The sequence below is a fragment of the Castanea sativa genome, chromosome 6 (genome assembly GCF_040712315.1).
Source record: "Castanea sativa cultivar Marrone di Chiusa Pesio chromosome 6, ASM4071231v1".
Lineage (NCBI taxonomy): Eukaryota > Viridiplantae > Streptophyta > Magnoliopsida > Fagales > Fagaceae > Castanea > Castanea sativa.
In genome coordinates, this window is record NC_134018.1 from 54,092,296 (window position 1) to 54,112,293 (window position 19,998).

At 34.6% G+C, this 19,998-nt stretch overlaps 2 protein-coding genes across 3 annotated transcripts in view; both read right to left on the reverse strand.

The window, feature by feature from the left end:
• Positions 1 to 294: 294 nt before the first annotated feature.
• Positions 295 to 2,840, reverse strand: LOC142638013 (uncharacterized). The gene is made up of 5 exons (XM_075811999.1): positions 2,565 to 2,840; positions 2,452 to 2,483; positions 1,020 to 1,252; positions 680 to 809; positions 295 to 586 (listed from the first exon to the last, which is right to left on the reverse strand). Exons 1-5 carry the CDS (start codon positions 2,725 to 2,727, stop codon positions 452 to 454), a joined length of 693 nt encoding a protein of 230 aa, XP_075668114.1. The 5' UTR covers positions 2,728 to 2,840; the 3' UTR covers positions 295 to 451.
• A 2,715-nt stretch (positions 2,841 to 5,555) lies between these two features.
• LOC142641477 (BEACH domain-containing protein C2) overlaps positions 5,556 to 19,998 on the reverse strand; it is a 43,446-nt gene continuing 29,003 nt past the window's right edge. For both annotated transcript variants that reach the window (XM_075815918.1, XM_075815917.1), the window contains exons 17-32: positions 19,574 to 19,716; positions 17,428 to 17,497; positions 17,189 to 17,272; positions 15,955 to 16,011; positions 15,747 to 15,815; positions 15,578 to 15,664; positions 15,382 to 15,498; positions 14,019 to 14,168; positions 13,823 to 13,907; positions 13,601 to 13,721; positions 13,317 to 13,413; positions 13,119 to 13,232; positions 9,830 to 10,199; positions 7,367 to 8,157; positions 6,788 to 6,910; positions 5,556 to 6,138 (exon numbers count right to left, since the gene is read on the reverse strand). In XM_075815918.1, coding sequence (XP_075672033.1) covers positions 6,061 to 6,138; positions 6,788 to 6,910; positions 7,367 to 8,157; positions 9,830 to 10,199; positions 13,119 to 13,232; positions 13,317 to 13,413; positions 13,601 to 13,721; positions 13,823 to 13,907; positions 14,019 to 14,168; positions 15,382 to 15,498; positions 15,578 to 15,664; positions 15,747 to 15,815; positions 15,955 to 16,011; positions 17,189 to 17,272; positions 17,428 to 17,497; positions 19,574 to 19,716 — 2,556 coding nt within the window. In that variant the 3' untranslated portion in view covers positions 5,556 to 6,060. The remainder of the gene's footprint in view (positions 6,139 to 6,787; positions 6,911 to 7,366; positions 8,158 to 9,829; positions 10,200 to 13,118; positions 13,233 to 13,316; positions 13,414 to 13,600; positions 13,722 to 13,822; positions 13,908 to 14,018; positions 14,169 to 15,381; positions 15,499 to 15,577; positions 15,665 to 15,746; positions 15,816 to 15,954; positions 16,012 to 17,188; positions 17,273 to 17,427; positions 17,498 to 19,573; positions 19,717 to 19,998) is intronic.

Genomic DNA, 19,998 nt, shown 5'->3' on the forward strand with positions numbered 1-19,998 from the left:
AAAATTACCTTAGGTTATATGATGAGACCAAACTTTTACCAAGTCTTTCAGCCTCCTAGAATGGTGGAAGACAGCATGAAACCTAAGCTTCCAAGCACTCTTGGAAAGTTTATCCACATAATATAAAAGATATGAATGATACTTGGCGGGGTAAAAAAAAATACTAAAATGACGTTGTTTTGATTAATCTTTAGACCCAAAATATATATATATATATATATATATAATGTTATGACATGGGGTTAGTATTCACTTTTCAGTATACATAATTAGACTAGATTCCACAATAATACAAGATAAAATGATCCACCACCTTTCTTCATTTCCATTCATAACAAAATTTGTGAGAGCGCGAGCCCTCAAGTCCTCAACAATAAATACACACCTTAATGTCATGCAACCATAAAAGACATGGATTATAGGAACATGGGCATGCATCATTTGAAACCTACTAAAGTGCTGGTGTAGTCACTGGAGAAGGAAGTTGAATCCCTGGCCTTGAAGCCCATCCCTTGCGACTCCTATATGCCTCAATAGTTTGCAACCGAATCCTCTCTTGCGAAGCATTTTGGGCATTCTTGAATGCCTTCATGATAATAAGTTAAAAAAAATAAGATTTCTTGTCAAAGGGAGATCATATTTATCTGTTATATAATAAAACAAAAATATATGATGATACCTTAGGAACTGAAGTCAACTTTGGTGGAGCTTCAACCACTTCTCCAAATTTTATCTTCTCACGCCCAGGAAAATCCAGCTCGTCCCCTGTCTTGGCCTTTTTATGTTTCTTCTTCTTTTCTTCCAAGTACCTGTATAAACTTAAGGTTTACTTACATATCTGTTAAGCAAAGGCAGCATGCCTGAGCTGAGTAAGAAGCTCTGGAAATTTTTACTCTGTTCGCTCTTGCCAGAACCATGTAAAATTACACACCGCAAAAAGATAATTGGCATAATGTGGTTTTTTAATATCAAACTGGTTAAAAAAGAAATAATAATAAAGTACAATTTGAATTGCTTACTTTTTCTTGCGCTCCCGTCTTTTAAGACGAGTATCGGAGTTCTCCATAGATGTCTCAAATCGAAGGTCATTAACCTGCTTTCTCTTTCTTTTTTTCTTTTTCTTTTCACTTGTGCTGTTTTGCACAATATCATCACCACCATCTGTATCCTCAGATGTCTTCAAATGCTCATCATTACCTCCATCATCCATCGCACTAGTTCTTGAGTCAGCTCTATCCTTTGGACGGGGTTTCTGTAAATTTATCAGACATAACTAATCAGCACAAAATCTGATTTTTTTTTTTTTTTTTCCTGAACTAAAAGCTTGATAAGAAGAATCAGAGTTGTAAGGAAAACTACTAGGGGATTAGGGCATGAATAATGGGGTCCCCATAATAGTAAAAAAAAAAGAAAAAAGAAAAGATCAAGTCAATCACCCATTGATTGTTATGATAATAACTCAAGCATATGTTACATAAAATTTATTTCCCCATGGAGAAAAATTAAAAAGAACAAGAGGCCAAAAAAAGGGAGGGGGAGAGCAGAAGAAATCAATTATGTTTGCAACAGTTGTACCATAATAAAAATAAATAGTTGTTAGCTTATCACACTGTGCGCCCCTAGTGTCAGCATCCGATAAAAATTAAAAGTAAAACGTCAAACTGAACTACTCTTAAACCAAGCTCAATTGTAACTTTTCTATTAAGTTTTCAATTATTAAAGATAGTCAGTCATCAGCCAATTAGCTATAGCTCAGCTGGCACTTCCTCCTCTCATAATAATGGGATGGAGGATGAGGTCATGGGTTCAAGACCCACTGGGTGTGTGCGCACATGCATGTATGTGTGTTTATACCAATCAAAATAGATAGTCAATCATCAAAAGCTCACTATTCATAGTGAATTGTCAAATTCTTGCATAAGCAATGAAGCTTTCAAGGATTAATAAAGTTCCCAAAAAGGATTTAACTTTTAAGGGAAGTATCACACCCATGTTTTCTATACAAAACCTAATCATAAATCTAATGACTTGACAGTACCCTGATACCCTAATACAAGTTTACATTCTACAACTATCATTGCCATTGGGAGCATGAATTCGTGATTCAGACAACGAAAAACAGAGTATCTAATAAAAAAATGCAACTCAGTTTCATCCTCAATGCTTATTAGCACCTTATATATCATTCTACATATTCAATCTCAAGAATTTTTTTTTTTAAATCTCAAAATTCATTATTAAAACACATTTAATGGGAGCAGAAACAAGCAATAAAGCAGAGCCCCAATATCAACAAATCACTACAAATTAGCAACAAAAAAAAAACTACAATGATCATGGATTGGGCAGAAAAGAAGTGAGTGCTATAGAATTCCAATTGTTAAAAATATGAATAATTGAAACTTGGGATTAGTCATGGAAGAGAGAAAAAAAAAATTAGAAGAAACTTACTTTATTAGCTTGACCATCCTTTGCAGCAGACTCTGAAACAAACATAAAGCCATCTGAGAAAGATACAAAAACCTATATATAGGCATATGGACAGAAAGAGAGAGAGGGGGAACCTTGGGGTTTGGGGGAGAGAGAGGAAGTGAGGGACATGAGCTTGCGGAGTTTGGAAGGGACAGCGTCGATTTGGGAGAGGACGGGCGGCGGAGGGAGGCGGCTGTGGCCTCCATGTGCGGCTGCGTAGTTTTTCTCTCTTCTTCTCTGTCCTTTCCCACCCATCTCTGAATAATATAATATGTTGTTTAGCCAATTGCGAATTGCGAATAGCTAACAACCCTACTACTTTCCCCGCTTTGCTTTCTTTCTTGCTCGCTTTTAGTTTTTCATTTGCTTAGTCGAAAATTACGACCTAAAAAGTCACAATTTTTTTTTTTTTTTTTTGCCTCAGTTATTCTTGCGGTAGATTGCCAGCGATGGAAAAAGTGAAAATTCTCAAGTAAAAGTGGCATGTGGACGGTCACTCCGGTTTGTAAAAAATTTACCCTGTAATCGGATTTTTTTTTTTTTTTTCAAAATAACATTATTTTGCTAATAATTTTGTTAGTTAGCAACATTTTCAAATTATTTAGGAAATTAGAATCTTCGAGTCTTTTAGATTTGAATTACTATAGCAACTCGAACTTAAGAAGCTTGAGTTGGAACTAAAGTTCATGTGAAATTCAAGTCTTAGAGACACGAGTTTTTGCTCCTTTCTCCTTTCTTCCTTCTTTTTCTTCTCTTCATCTTCATTTTTTTTTCTTTTTTCCACTCTCTTCTTCCAAGCCCCCAAAACTCAAGACAGTTATTCTCTTAAAATAACGATCTCGAAAGCGAAGCAAAAACCAAAACCCAAAAATCACAATCTTGGCACTGGGGTCTATTTGGAATTCACTTATTTTGCTGAAAGTATTATAAATAAAAGTAAAAGTTAACTAAAATAATACATTAAGAGCATGAATAGTCTCAAAAAATACAGTGGGACCCATAAATAGTAGCAAAAATAAGTTAAATAGTAAAATAAACCGATTTTTTAATCTAGAGCCAAACTCACACTAGGTTTGATGATCTCGACATCAGAGCTGCTTGAGTTTGATGATCTTAGCTTGGGTTTGACGATCTAGGCACCAAAGGGACTTGGGTTTGATGATCTTGGCACCAAAGTGGCTTGGGTTTGTTGATCTCAGCACCAAAGTATTGTTCTATGTTTTCTAGTGTGGTTTGTTTCTGGATTCGTTTTGTGTTTTTTGGGTTGGTCTATCTCCGATGGTAAATTTGAGTTTGAGGGAACTCGAGTCCTCAACATTTGATTCACTACAATGAACTCGAGTCTAAGAAACTCGAGATGTTAATTTCCTAAATAGTTTGAAAACAATGCTAACTAGCGAAATTATTAACATTTTGGTGTTATTTTGCAAATTTTCACCCTTGTAACTCATGAGACATAGTCTCTTAAAAAATATATACCTGTGGGACTCGTATGTGGGACCAATGTTGTTAATTCCATTTGTTCATGTTCTGGTTTTCCAGTTTATCTAATTAAAACAAAATGTTTGGATTCCAATCAAATCTAGCGTATAGTTTGAAGATTATAAACAAATATTTAAATGTATACTTAACACTAATATTTACTCATCACCAATAAAATTAAAAAAATCAAATCAAAATAATATAACATTAATTTCTTTTATTAGGAAAAAAAAAAAAAAAAAAAGAGAACCAAAACAAAATTAATCAAAATAACCTGGGATGACTTGAAATGAACCAAAATTTAGCCTGAGGTGGAATGAGGGGAATATCCACAACAATGTGTGAAAACCCACGTAATGCTCAGAGGGTGGTCTCATGAGAAATTTAAGAAAACCCACGTAATGCATTATCATTACTTAACCAAGGCCATTTTGAATATACACTACTGTAAGTCTCTTTAAAACCTTCTTCCCTCTTCTTGGGTGCGTGTGTCAAAAATATTAAGTATTCTAAAAAAAAAAATTTACTTAACCACGGCAACAAACCAAGAGGGGCAGCTCACTCTTTTCTTATCCAACATTAACATCAGAACAGGACTTGTGAGGCCATCAACTGGATCTCTTCAATCAAGTGATCATATAGGGCCGTTGGGCAGTGGTCAAATTTCATGACTAGAACAAATTCAACGTCATCACACTCAAAGATGGGACACAAAATAAATACCAATCTCCTTAAAAAAAAAAAGAAACACCTGATAGTCTTCTATGGCTCCAAAATATAAGAATTAAGGCGGGCTTACCTAATGGAAGGTAGTATAAGATCCAAGAAAGATAGGATGGGGAGAAAGAAAAACTAAAGTCCAATTGACATAATAACAGTATAGAAAGAAAAACATGGAAAGAAGTAACATCCACTAACACCAACGGTTATAACAAGATGCAGTAATATAGATTTCTTTGGTTTAGAACGTGGGATAAATTGTTTCTCGAACAAATAAAGAGTAAATTGCAAACTACACCTTTAAAGTTATGAGATGTTTGAATTTTACATCCTAAAATTTTTAAATTTAAATTTTACCCGCAAAAATTATATTTCGTTTGCATCAGCAACCCTTCTATCTATATTTTCCCTTAAGTGCCACATATGTTTGCCATGGATGTTTAATTCATTTTATAAAGAAATGTTACGTCATTTTTTTAGCCTATAAAATTTTTTAATAATTAAAATAAAAATAACATATCATTTATTTGGACAAAATAAAACAAGCATGACAAACTTATGACACTTCCGTAAAAAAAATATGGACAGAAAGGCTGCTCATACAAACAAAATATAACTTCATTGAGTAAAATCCAAATTCTAAAATTTTAAGGAATAAAATCCAAACACTCTTAAACTTTAAGAATACAGTTGGCAATTTACCCAAAAATAAAAGAACATGACAATATTTTTGTACACATTGGAATAAAATTTAGGCCTGAATGTTGGCCAGAGTCTCAGGAATCCAGTAAAATTACCATGAAATTAAATGTTTAATAATTACCACAAAATCTTATTTACATATTTATTTGTATTAATGATTAGATGAAACATCAGGCAGCTTCATGATGGGGCAGCCTTCAATACCTCAATTCTGTTTACGATGATTCAATTCTGTTTGACTTGAAAAATATGGGTCTATTGAGCTACCGGAGAAAGCAATTCATGGTAGTCTCTGTCCAAAAAGAATACAGGAATGTATATACTGTACTTTCATTTAATTTTCTACAACAAAAATTTTCGATTGACAAAAATGAACAGCCTAACCTCAGACCCTAAAGATCTTCAACCTCAATGACAGCATACTTACAACTCAATTTTTGTTCCTTTTAAAAACAAAATGCCTGAATACATCTAACAACAACGCACTCTATAGATATACATAGGATTGCTCTGCTAGACTAATACTTATGTTACACCCACACAGACGGCGTCGAATGAAATTGACTTTGATTTTGAACAAGGCAGCCAACAGGCTCTTGTAGTATATCTGTCCTGGTGGTATAATAATGGTTTCCATGTCTTTTGTGTTCCGTATCCAGTAAAACAAATATCAAAGGTCTAAAACTACGACTTTATGAGGGGTCTGAGCCCATCACCTTCCCAACCAAGCTTGAGCATGTGATCCACCACTTTCAAACTCAACTGCAAGCAAAAGGCAGCAACGGTGTGACAACATTTCAATTTTGAATATACATTTATGGTGATTGCTACTTATTTCCTTTTTCTTTCTGCAGGGTAAAGAAAATCTATTCTGTTCTTAAAATACTGTTTCATAAAACAAAATGTTTATTTTAATTAAACAATTTTGCTTACATCAAAGTAACAAAATAAATCAATGTACAATAACACAACAATTAGAACATTAAATAAAATCTAAAAGGTCGAGGCAATTTCCTTTTCTTTTAAATTTCTATTGTATTCCATTAAAAAGATGAAAGATCTCAGTAATTGAAAGTCTCAAACGGAGTCTAGTTGCTCTTTGCTTAAGTGGGACAACCACCCTCAGTCCCCAGAATAGACTGAAAGCATTTGCTGGTTGTTAGCAATTTCCTTAATAGATTCTTCAGTTTTTTGTTTTTGTTTTTTATTTTCCTTTGTTGAGCATCATATGTTCTTCAGTTAATCAAATGAAAAAAGATCATTTAACAAAACATTTGAGCATGGTTATCCCATCAAACAGTGTTAAAAGGAGTCAAAGAAAATTCCCCAGCTCAAATAGTAGCATATTGCTCTGCCATGGAGTAAGCAATAACAACATGAAATACAAAGAATAACATAACATTTAACTTACAGCTGGATCCGTGAATATTATCAACCGTTTATCTGCAGTTGACACCAAGAGATTTGTGTTATCCTTGTTTAGAGCCAGAGCTGTAATATCTTGCCCTTCACCAAGCTCCAGTACATGAAATACCTGCAGGATTACGTATTATTGCCAGTTAGTAAGGCATGAGCCAACTTACTCATGAGTTATGACACCAAGCAAGTAATTTGTGAGCAAAATCTAAGACATCAAAATGAAAAATATCCATGTTAAATGCCAGTCGTAAGACATGCGCAAGAGGCAAAGAAAAAAAAAGATAAAATGAAATTCCTGTCATCATGTTCTGTTCTCTCATTGATATTATAGGAATGCTAAGTTTTACAAAAACTTATTCAGACCCAGGACATGGCATGGAAGGAGAAAAGACAAGAGGGCTTAACAAATTAGCCAAGTTCCTGTACCTTAACAATGGGCTTTAAACACCAAAACACACTCCAGCACCTCAACATACCAGATTTCAAGTAATTTATGTGGTTAACACCACTAATATAAGGAGAATAAATATGATGGGTTGTTATACCAATCTCATATGTACCATGCTCCTACCTTAAGAGTATGCAGATCCAGGAAGCCAATTGAAGGTGATGGAAGATCCAATCTGTTGCTTTTCCCAGTTTCATCTGATTCCAAATCAAGATTTTCAGTCCCTGGCTTCTGTAACTTCAGATCCCAGGTATTATTGGCAGTCATATCATTTTCCAAACGTGAATTCATTCCAATCAAAGCACTCTCCCCGTCCAAAGAAATTTCCAAGCAACTGATGCTACAATGGAAAGGAAGTTCTGCTCTGGCAATCAAAACCCCATTAAGGGAGAAGGTACTGAGAGTTTGTTGTGATTTATTCCAGGCCATTACAACCCCCTGAGATGAGAGGCAGACAGCTTGGGCCTCCACACCAGAAAGCCTTCTTATCAGGCGACCCCTTCTTATAGAATGCAAGAGAATATCTGAAGAAGTGGAGCATGAAACCACAACTCCCAGGTCTGAGTTGACACAACAACAGAGTATTTCCTGGCGGTGGCCCCGAAGAACATGTAGGGGACCTTCAATACGACACCTCCTGCTTTTGTCTGCTAATACATTTGATGGAGTAGTACTGCTAGTTGAAGTTGGTGCGCCTGTTCCAGTGGAAGGCTCTAATATGCTGGTTGAGCGAGAAGTAAATGCCCTATGTATTCTCCAAAGTAATATCGTCGTGTCCCTGGATCCCGTCACCAGGTAGTTGCTATCAGGTGAAAGACCAAGACAAGTAACTGGAGCACAGTGCCCATGGGCTGTTTCTAAGGTTTTTGCACCATCAGATGATATTAGCTTGATACTATTATCCAAGTGTCCACCTTGTTACCAGCCAAAACGATACAAGATAAAGTTAATCTATAAGTGCAATAGCAAATACTTATCTCAGTCATCAAATTCAATGCAGGCTGAATTTTAACATGCAGCAGTGGAAGAAGAATTCACACTAGAGATATATGTAGAAAATCCAAACAACCATAGTGCAAATAACAACAATATATTGTAAGTTAATAACCTTCCGTAGGGCCCAGAGGAGGATTAAGTCCAACAAATCCAAGTAATAAAAGACAAAAGTAGCATTAACATAACATTGGAAAGGACTAACTAACATTTCCAACGATAAACATGTTCTCATTAGGCTCCACCAGGTTTCCAGGAACACCAGAATGGCAAAGACAATGAAAACACAAGTGATAGAAATAAATTATGTCAATTCAAAATTTTACATTGTTTCCTTTGTCTTTTCCACAATCTTCTAGGGAATCAAACTAAGCAGAAATATCACACAGACACACCCACACATTTCTCACGTTAGTCTTCCTTGTGAAAATTAATGAGCAAAGAAAGAAAATATAGAAGGAAAAAAAAAAAAAAAACTATTCAGGGTTCAGGTATGTGGATTCCAAAATTTTCATTCTCTCTTATAGGCATTTCCAAATTCCTTATCAGAAATCAAACTAATAGATAGAGCAAACACACAAAATTTAATGGAAAACGCACTGTTGCCATTGATAAAAAAATATGTCAAGCATCCTAATGTAATATAAGAATTAGATGAATTTGAAATTGAATAAAATAGAAAATCCAAAAATAAAAAGGGCACCAGTGATAAAGTTAAAACCCCCAAAATTGATGTATTCAGAAACAAGTACCAAATTAGCTTACCATTCTTTTTCTGCCAGTTCCATTATTTGGTTCTCCTCAAATGCAGCTCAGAATTTTCTAAGGGTCTACTGCCTTTAAACATCAAATTCCAAATTTATTACTAGTTTAAATGCATGCATGTACTGTGCACCTATTAGCCAAGACATTTTTACAGAGATGGCTCACAATTTAGCACCTACAGGTTTCTCGGATACTCACAAAAGCTGTCTATCAGAATCGCACTAATCTGCTATTTCAATAGAAAATCCAATGAGTAAAATAAGTACTAACTATTAACCATGAATAACTTGCTGCTCTAGTTGGTTTTCTCCACCTTTCCAGTAACACAACAAAGCACAAGATTAGTGTACAACAACAACAACACAGCCTTAGTCCTAAAAATTTGGGGAGGCACAGGATTGGCATCAATAATTTTAATCAACCTCTGATCACCTAATAGCCTTTCTGAGTTATATTTTTGTTTGGAAGAAATGCTGTATGATTGATGAATGAAATGTGTAAAGATTGTAAGTAATTCTTTTAAAATATTACCACAAATGGTGTAAAATATGCCTAGTTTGACAACACTGTTAACCTGATAGGTTCTTTACAGATACAAAAAGAGAAGCAACAATGCAGACTTGCAAGGTTGTAAGCTAGTAAAGTCCTATCATGAGATTAAAAATGTACACAATGAACTCACAGTATACCCAAGGAAAGTGTGTAGCAAAAAAAATACTTCATCAAGTTAAAAAATTCTTACCATTTCTTACAGGAATGGAAGCACTCTACTTGATATATTAAATTCAAAGTACATAAGGTTAGAATAAAAACAAAATACATGCTTACCAGTAATAATTTCATTGTCACATGTAATTGAAACTATAGCTGAGCTTCTGATCCCAGATGTGGCAAATGCTAGAGCTTGGGGAAAGTGCCACTCGTCAGCACCAGACCCAGCTGGTCCTTTGAACATACGCAGAAATGTTCCACCAGCAGAGCTGGCTGAGCCTCTTCCATGTTGAAAGAGGAATGGTGTACCCTGACCATCAGGTGTGTTCGGCTGCCACTTGTGCTGTGCAACACGTGCTGCTGGGGCATTAATATCAACAATTACAACAGTATCTGAAGAAGCATGAATGGCAGCTGCAGGTAGATTGCAGCGTTCAGGTGTTGGAATAGCATACGGTTTGACTTCTTGAGGATTGCGAAAGATGGTCTGACAAGTAAAACTACAATCAGGATCATCTTTTAAGTATATACTTTATCAGATAACAGATACCATAACAGCTGAAACCTCAATTTTAACATGAAAACTCAAGTTAAAGGAGCTTTTTTTATTATTTTGATAAGGGGTTGTATTTTTTTTTGGGGGGGGGGAAGGGAAGACAACTCAAGCACAAAGGATGTACGATAGTAGTACACCGTTATCATCATGGATGTACCATTTAGCCTTACTGGGGCATCTCACACTCACACTCACACTTCTTTACTTTATTCACCCCAACCCACTCTTATTTTATCAGCCACATGGCTCTTAATTTCCCCATCTTTATGCGTTATCAATTCAAGATACCAAAAGTTATCAACCCCCCACCCACCCCCCCCACTTATCTTTCGATGAATGAGTTTCACCATCCCTTCACCTCTATTTATATATTAGATTTATGCTCTGGATGGGAAAATAATCAATTTTAGTCCTATTTAGTATGGTCAACAACAAAAGGCAACCTTGAGGTGCCAAGCCCTTGTGTCATTTAAGGCACCAAAAAGGCGCTGAGGCAAGCAAAGTGAAGTGCATAACTCTAAATATAATTATTACTCTTTTCATACAAGGACCACAAATTGTGCTATTTGATTACAAAGGTAGGACGTTCAATTCCATCAAACACCCTCCTGTTTCTTTCATATCACAAATTCCACGACACAAATGGGCATGATTTGCCACACCTTAGCTTCTCCATGGCAATGAAATCATCCTTGCCAATACTCCAAAAGATCAAGCCCAAATTTAGGCATCACCCAGACCAGTCCAAACAATGCAAAGACAAATGAACATATCTTTGTTGCCAAAGAACATTTAAGTAGCAGGTCATCAATAGATTCCCAGCTTCTTTAACACATACAACACCAATCAATTATCAACAAGATGCCTTTTTTGAAGTTGTCAATTGTCAAGATTTTCCCTAAAGCCGCATTCCACATTATGGGACCTTGGTCATCCATATGCTCTTCCAAGGGAAGGGAATACCTGTAGAACCCCTAAGGGCATTACAGCACGATCGAACCTCAAACATGCCTTTCTTGTTTGGTATCCACAAGGCTCAGTCTTCACATGTCGATGAAGGCAAATTATCATAGAGCAACTCAAAAAAAGAAGCAACTGATTCCATTCCCAATCCTGATGACAAGAGGATTAATGTATTGGACCTCACCCTCATAGGTATTGGCTAAATAAGATGTTGAAGCCTCCTTGTCCAAAATCTTACTTGAGAGCTGGCTCATACCTTGAACCATGAGAATCTGAAGAATGGCTTCCATCCCCCACTGGTACTCTTCTGACCCCAAGGCTGCTCTGTTATCCACCCTCCCCAAACTTCTCCATACTCAGCATAGATTACTCTCCTCTAGAGATGGTCCCTTTCCGCTCCAAACCTCCAAGGCCACTGCCCTAAGAGTGCCAAATTAAAAGAGCTAAGCTTCTTGATACCCAAATTCCCTTTCTTTTGAAGGTGAGCACACCACTCTCTAATCTACCAAGGAGAACTTCTGAGGTATCACCAATGCCTCCCCATACAAAATATCTTTGGAGTTTTTCCAATTATTGGCCACATGTGTAGGCATCATGAATAAAGATATAAAAAAATAATAAAATAAAAGAAGATAAGTACTCTTAATCAAAATCACCCTTCCTCCTTTTGAAAAGTACACTTTCCTACTTTACCAACCTTCTTACCACCTTTTGAACTCAAATCATATGTATCTAATGCTTATTAGGAACAGTTTGAAAATTAAAACCAGTAGCAGGCCCTATTAATCTACAAATAAAATTTAACAATATTATACAAAAATCTTCTAAAAACAAAAAGAAAAAAAAAATCAAAGCTAAAAGATTAAATGATTGAAGTTTTTTTACCCCTTTTATTTTTTTCCTTTCTTCCTTTTTGCTGAATTTCATTGAGGCTCTCACCTCAAGCGCCTTGACAATCTATAAGACGCTTGGGCTCTCACCTAGGCTTTAAAGGCAAGCCTGAGTGCTCAGCCGCTCACCTAGGCTCTAAAGGCAAGCACCCTCTTTAGAGGCACCTTGCCTCAAGGCTTCAAAGGTGCCTTAGTGGTGCCTTGCCTTGACTGAGCACCTGGCTCGCCTTTGACCATACTGGTCCTATTTACCTTTAAACCCTTATATTTTAAAGTATCCCTCTAAACTTCCAATGAGTTAAATTTTGCTCTAGTCTGATCAACTAACAACATTATCATATGTAGAAAGCAGACACCATAGAACCTTCTCTTGAATAGAGTATGCTCATTCATAATTACATGCGAAGAGAAAAGAACTTAATACTGATCCTTAATACAAACTTATTGTGATAGGAACGCTTATGATACCTCATTGGTTTTCACATTAATTATCACACTGGCATGCACATCCTAAACCAAATTAAAATTCTTTAGAGGAGCCCTTTTCCATTTCAAACTCCACCAATCGCCTTTTGAAATACCTTATCACAAACTTTCTCTAAGTCAATAAAAATCATGTGAAAATCTCGACGCCTTTCTCTATTTTCTCCATTAAATGCCTAAGTAAGAAAATAGCCTCCATTGTTGTCTACCCTAGAATAATACCAAATTAATTCTCTGATATTGTTGTTTCATGTCTCAACCTGTGCTCAATTACTCTCCCAAAGCTTCATGGAGAGACCAATAAGCTTATTCCCCCATTTTGGTTTTAAATTATCATGAAATACATCCCACTACCAGCAACATAACATCACCATAAAAATCTAGGGGGAAGATATAGAATGCAACATTAAAATTAAGAATGAAAACAAAATAAATTCCATTTGTATTAGCAGATCTGCAGAAACAAATTGAACCCAAGAAAATTAAGGTTCAGCCAAATGAAATTGATTGTTACCTGCAAATGAAGAACATCAGCTAATGGCATCTTCTTCAAATGAGGGACAGTCAAAAGTTGGGATGGGGTTTGTCCAAAGTATGCAATCTGGTCTTGTGTAGCGCGCTGTTGTACCTTTTGTTGGTACAAAAGAGGAAAACTAATGAAAATAAGAAACAGAAAATTTGAAGAGCAATTATGGCCAGAAAATAGACTTACTGGGTCCAAGATCTTATCAATATCAACTGTCCCTTCATAGGTGATATAAAAGAATACATTATTTGCCAATATGGCTTCTTTGCCCCGTTGCTTATACCTGAACGTTCCAATTCAATGCAGTAAACACCAGATGAAGAAAAAAAAAAAAGCTCCAGGTTGATTTCAGTATGACAGTTTTCTAATATCTCTACCATGGTTAACAATCATCTAAAGATTGACAATGAAATAACGGAGCATAATGATTCAGAAAATTATAATTTCTGTCACAAAATTGGGATACCTACCCAAATATAAGATCAATCCACTCATGCAAATGGGCAGATACATGCTCGCTCTCAAGAGCCATTCGATGCTTATGAATGAAATCAATTGGGTTTTCAGCCCAAGGAGGAAGTTCAACAGAATCTGATATGGTGAATACAAAACAAAAGAGAACATTCAACTTCAGTTTGACGGCCATCAATATTTATCCATGTTACTAAAACGAAGTACTTTGAGAAACATACCAAGCTTTCCACCTAATTGTGTTGTACCAAAATCAATTGAGTTTTCATTGGTCAAGGTCTCAGGGAGGTAAAATAGCTCAGGAACCTAAGGTACAAAAACACAAAATTTATTCCAAATTCATAGCCATTGTATGAAATTGAAAAGCAAACAAAGATGAGATATGTAATTCCTTCATAAGAATGATCATACACATACCAATTCCTTCACATCACTCATTTCCTCAAGAATTCCATTCCAAGTACCAGCAATATCTGAAAACATCCGATCTGCATGATCAAATTTGCCACCTTGCAATTGAATTGAGAGAGTTGTAAATGGTTCAACCCTAACAAGGTAATATAGAACCTGTAATAGAAACACAAAAAATTACAGAGGTATCATCATAGTGTCTCCTAATAATTAAGAAACTTCACCCAATCGATACTGAATTTAATTGGTACACAAACACAAAGAACTTTGTATAAATATCAGAAATGACATATTTCAGAATATTAAATCAGACAAATTGCCATCTTTCAACATAGACTGCCAGATTACCAAAGAATAAAGGTATCTTGTCACAAATAAGGTTGTACTTTTCGAAAATGACAAATCTGGAAACATAGATTTTTTTTTGTAAGCAATAGAATTTAATTTAAAGGCACAAAAAAAAGGGGTCATGCTGCCCTAGTACACAGAAAGTGTACAAGGGAGTAAAACATGGCACATCTTATATAATATAATGAAGATAATAGATGTACCTAGAATCTCGCATGAACTTTCAGTAAGGAAAGCTCAAGTTTTTCTCAATTCAATAATAACTAGCAATCTAGGGTCCAGTGTGAATTGCAAATTTTCCAGGTAGACAGCTGAATTACCAAAGAATAAAGAGGTGTTTTAACTTTGAAATAATTTGAGTTCTATGCTTTGAGAAAATGACAGCCTAATTGGAAAACAGGCAACATTTGAGATGTACCTAGAACTTCCTGTGAACACTTAGCAAGGAAAGTCAAGTCTCTCAATTCACTACTAACTAGCAAACTAGGATCCAGGATAAATTGCAAAATTTTCAGCGTACAAAGCTGAGTAACCAAAGAATAAAAGGTATTTTAACTTTGAAATAATTTGAAAAATGACAACATAATTGAAAAACAAGCAACATTTCATATAAACTATGGCAAACAATGGAAGTAAGCAAACTTTCATGCTAACTTTTAGCAATAAAAGCTCAAATTACTCTCGAATTTGTGAGTTATCATAATTCACTACTACCCTAGCAAAATAGGATCCTGAAATCAAACCAGACAAATTTTCAATATATAAATTATAATTTTTTTTAATTATGGTTTACACACAAGCAACATGATATTTTGCAAAGCAAATAAAAAAATATCATCAAATTCCTCAATGGAAGGTCCATGGTTCCCAGTGGGTTTTGAACCCACAATCTCACCCTCCAACCAATTACTATCGAAGAATGGAGTTTCAGATTAGCTATAACTCATTGGGCACAGAAATTACAATATATTCACATAGCAAAAACACTAATACCAAAAAATAAATACATGGGAACACCTACTGTTCCAGCACTTGAGTAGTGTGAACCATAATGGAATTTGGGGATGACGGGATCCTCAAAGCTAGAATATCTCTCTTGGAATTTTTTGAGACGGTCAGGATTCAAAGCACCGACAGGCTGTAAAATATAAGGCTTTAATGATATGATAAAATTCATAATTCTACAATGACAGGAAGAAATATTCAAATGATGCCACCTTTGAAAGATCTCGATAAGAAGAAGGATCAGCAAGATCCAAACTCTTTGAACTGTAGTCAGAAAGAATCCAAGGGAAAACTGGATACTGCAAGAAAATTGATAAAAACTTAGTAACAGATGCTCAGAATTTCTCCATATAAAATGAACAACTGTTGAGAAAAATCAACCTGAGTGATGTCATTATAACTACGACCAGCCAGGGTATTTAGCTGCATCAGATATTCAAAATTGCTGATCTGCATGAGAGTTGTGATTATACAGATTATTATTCTCGTCTCTTTATGGGACATATTAAAGTTTAAGAAATGAAAGCACTAGAGCTATATAACTGCAAACAATATTCCTGACAATGTGAAGTTCATTCTGAACTCATACCTCCCATCTTGCCCAACGTTCCATAAGCTGAGTTCTCTTCAGGAGTTGATCAGGTCTCTAGAATACATAAATAATTAAATTAGTCCTCAACTATAAAAGCAAAGATGAAGGGGGAAATCCTTGTCAAAATTATAATCCTGGCCTGAAATCCCTCACACACATGAAGCTATATTCAAATGTCATAGAGATCACGTCTAGGTTTTCTTTTTTCAAATGTTGTGAGTGTGTTCGGATAAGCTGATTTTGTTTAAAAAGAAGCTATGTAAAAGTATAATACCTAGAATAAGTGAGATTTTACGCTCACATTTTAATTTTAAAAATACAAACCCTATGATTGGGGGTATCTTGTAACTCATTACTCAATATCAAAGACTAATTAATCTACAATTGCAATTCTTTAGGAGGCTCTATCTTGTGAGTTTTCTTCTTACCTAAAAAAAATCTTTATTACTTATAAAGAAAATTCCTATTTTACACTTCAAAATCAGACAAAGAGTGCATTAGGTAGGGTGGAAAAATGAGAGGATAGACAAGGGTGAAGAGAAAATGGAAGATAGATTGCGATTCTCTCTTGTTTGGTAGAACAAAAAAGTAGAAGAAATGAAAAAAAAAATGAAAGCTTATTGCTTTCTATCTAGGTGTGCCACTTAAAATCTTCCCAAAATGGGAGAAAAATGTCTTACATAGGTGATTTCTTTTTATAAAAGTCTAACATAGGTGATTTGACAATCTAATCCCTCTAATTTATTCAATAAAGATATAATAAGAATTTAATACAAGATGCTTTATTCTCTCCACTTTTCTCTCCCTCCTAACAAATACTAATCTCTTCCATCCTTTTTTTTTTCATCCTCTTTACATTTTCTTTTCTCTCACTTCTCTACCAGACAAAACCTAATGCCTTCTATATGCCTGTCATGTATACCAAATACTACATTCACAAAGTAGCTATCTGATTCATAAACTCAGAAAATAAATAAATAGAAACTTTAGTTTGAGCACTATCTGGACAGGAAAGCTCCATGTCTAAAATTCTTTGAAATTTAGTAAGTTTGACTGGAATGAGAGGATATTTAAACCAACAATGGAGTTAACAGATGAAGTTATTGTGGATGTAAAAGTAGAAAGTTTATACCTTATATATTTTTGATAATATGATCCTTACACAACACTGACAGACAAAAAACTTTCACAGAAAATTATCCACATATATCAGGAGGAACAAGATGCAAACCTGAGTTGCCAAATATATATTGTTCAAATGAGGAGGACGTGCTTGAACAATAGCTCGATATGCGTTTCGCCGCCCCTCAACACTCTGAAGTATAGAAAGGGGGGAAACAAGAAAAAGTAAATGTCAAAAACAGGTTTATTAGCAGGCATATCGCAAGGATTGGAAACCGTTAAAATACTTTTATTATTTACACAAGCAAAAAGCAAAGGGAATAGAGATGATATCTTTCAAAGATGTACCCCAAAATCAAAGAAGAAATTTGAGCGGTCAACCATGAACAGTTCCAAAGCACTCCTTCTTAGGAGATACCTGTGGGGAAAAGAACCCAGTAAAGGGAGACGAAATACAGAAACAAACAGAAAAGTATCAAATATCTTAACATGAACAGCTGAGAGGCAATGGCATCACATTATATTACATAAATACAAAAGATAGTATGAGAAATAACATCTCTGACATAAGTGAGGAGAAAATGAAAGAAAGGCATCTTTCTTCACAGCACATAGATGTTAAGCAGCTTAATTCTTTTGTGTTGGATAACTATTAAGATATATCAAATCCATAGTAGATGGTTCTTTTTGATAGGTCCATAGTAGCTGGTTCTTGCCATTACTCAGTCTAGCCTTAGTGTTTAGGTAGAGGTGACAATTTGTGTAAGCATGTCGGGTTCGTGTCGTGTCAACTCATGAGTATTCGACTATATAGGTCAACACTAACCTGACACGTATATTAAACAAGTTAGGAATTCTCAACCCTAACACGACCTATTTATTAAACGGGTCAATGGAGTCAACCTGTTTATCAGATTTTATCAAAGCCAAAAACAATACAAATTTTAGTATGTAACCAATTGATCTAAACTATGAAAAACCAAAAAAAAAAAAGATTTTTTTTAATATCAAATTTAGAACTAATGAGTAACTACATCACAAATAATCATTAAAAATTAAACCATATCTCAATATTACAAATATTCAATCAATATGTCAAACAAAATAAACCTTAGTTTATATACCTAGGGGTTTTGAAAGGTATATTGGTAAAATGACATTTAGATAAACATGTCAAATGAGTCAAACAAGTTCCATGGGTTGAACACAAACACGACACATTTATTGAACGAGTTAATCGTGTTAGCCTAAATATGACATGAACCAGTTAAGTCTCAACTCATAACTTATTAATTTCATGTTGTGTTAACAGATTGCATTGGATTTTGCCACCCCTATGTTTAGGTGCCTAAGGATTATAGGTAAATCAGAATTTGACCAAGTTAGTTTAGAAATGGAACCATCCACTACATTGCAATGCCGTTTTTTTTTAAGGAAACCAAACAGTAAAGCTAGGTTTGATAAGGAGCAATGAAAATTCCATATGTTACAAAAAATAGATTCTCGAAGGGTGAAAATTTTTGAAAACCATAAACGAAAACAAAAAATAAAAAACAAAAAACAAAAAACAAAGACAAAACCAATGAGCTCTAGTTCAACTGGCACCTCCTCCCCTTGCAAGTGCTTGGTGGAGGGTGAGGTCTTAAGTTCACGACCTATGGGGTGCATGTGTGACTTACCAAGTAAAAAAAAAAAAGACTGTCTTTAGATATTTTTCGCTGAAGGAGCAAATCATTCTAGTTCTATTGACCAAATGCCGGTCCATCTTTGTTTCTTTTTTCTAAACTCAGTTCCCCAGTGACAAACATAATCTTAATGTGTTACAAACATAATCTTAATGTGTTAGATACGACCCAAAAAAGAAAAAAGAAAAACCTAGATTAACCCACTATTAGCTATGTAAAAGCTTTAGGTTATGTTTGATAATAGTTTTTGTTTTCTATTTTCAAAAACTTGTTTTAGGGAACATAAAGGAAAAAAAAAATTTATTGTATTTTTTAAATCAAAAACATGTTTGGTTAGTTGAAATTAAAAAAATAGTTTTTTGAAGAAAAAAATAGAAAATACTAAAATATGTTGTTACTAGGATTTAAACTTTAATGCTAACTCATTAAATGGGACAGATTCATTACATTAAATGTGTGTTTTCATTGACTTTTGAAAATTAGAAATTGAAAAGAAAAAAAAACATTTTTTTTCATATTTTCAATTTCCTTCACAGATTGAGTTTTCGTAACAGTTTTTGTTTTCTGTCTATTTTGGGTTGCCAAACAAGTTTTTTAGTCTCAAAAATAGAAAAATGATTTTAGAAACAGAAAATAAGGGGAAAAAACAGTTACCAAACATACCATTATATTTCTTACAGTAAAAAATAATAATAATAAATTGATGTAGTCAATGATATTTCAAAAATTAATAGCTCAATTTACTAAAGTTCCAACAAGCACAAAAATAAATTACAATAAAACTAACATAAATATACTATTGACTTTACCTCCTGCTATATATTTGATGAAGAGAGGACATCAACCAGCTGTGATCCTTTTCTAGTCCTCTCAACTCAGTACTGCATTCCAACCCATCTGTTATGTTGGTCTCGCTATTATCAACTATAAAATTTATTCTCCTACTGGTTACCTGAAAAAGGAGAAATTGGAGTCTAAGCTTAGTAGAAATTATTATGAGTAATTAGATAAGCCAAATTTCTTGGGACAAGTTATAGCACTGAAATATTGATTTCAGTTGCCTATCTCTTAATTAAAGGAAAAGAAGGTAATCCCATTTCAATTCCAATCCATTGGAAACAGAAAAAAGGTTTGATAGTCAGAGTCACCGAGGATGAAATATAAAAAAATAAGATATCATTTTAAAATGCATGCTATGTATCAAGAAAGGGAGGTTTAAAAAATAGTATCTAGA

Excerpts from the sequence above, each read along its gene's own strand:
- LOC142638013 (XM_075811999.1), bottom strand. The coding sequence starts at position 2,727 with ATGGGTGGGAAAGGACAGAGAAGAAGAGAGAAAAACTACGCAGCCGCA. Across the intron at positions 2,484-2,564 it reads TCTCTCCCCCAAACCCCAAG|AGTCTGCTGCAAAGGATGGT; the intron begins GTTCCCCCTCTC and ends TGTTTGTTTCAG. Across the intron at positions 587-679 it reads AGTTGACTTCAGTTCCTAAG|GCATTCAAGAATGCCCAAAA; the intron begins GTATCATCATAT and ends ATTATCATGAAG.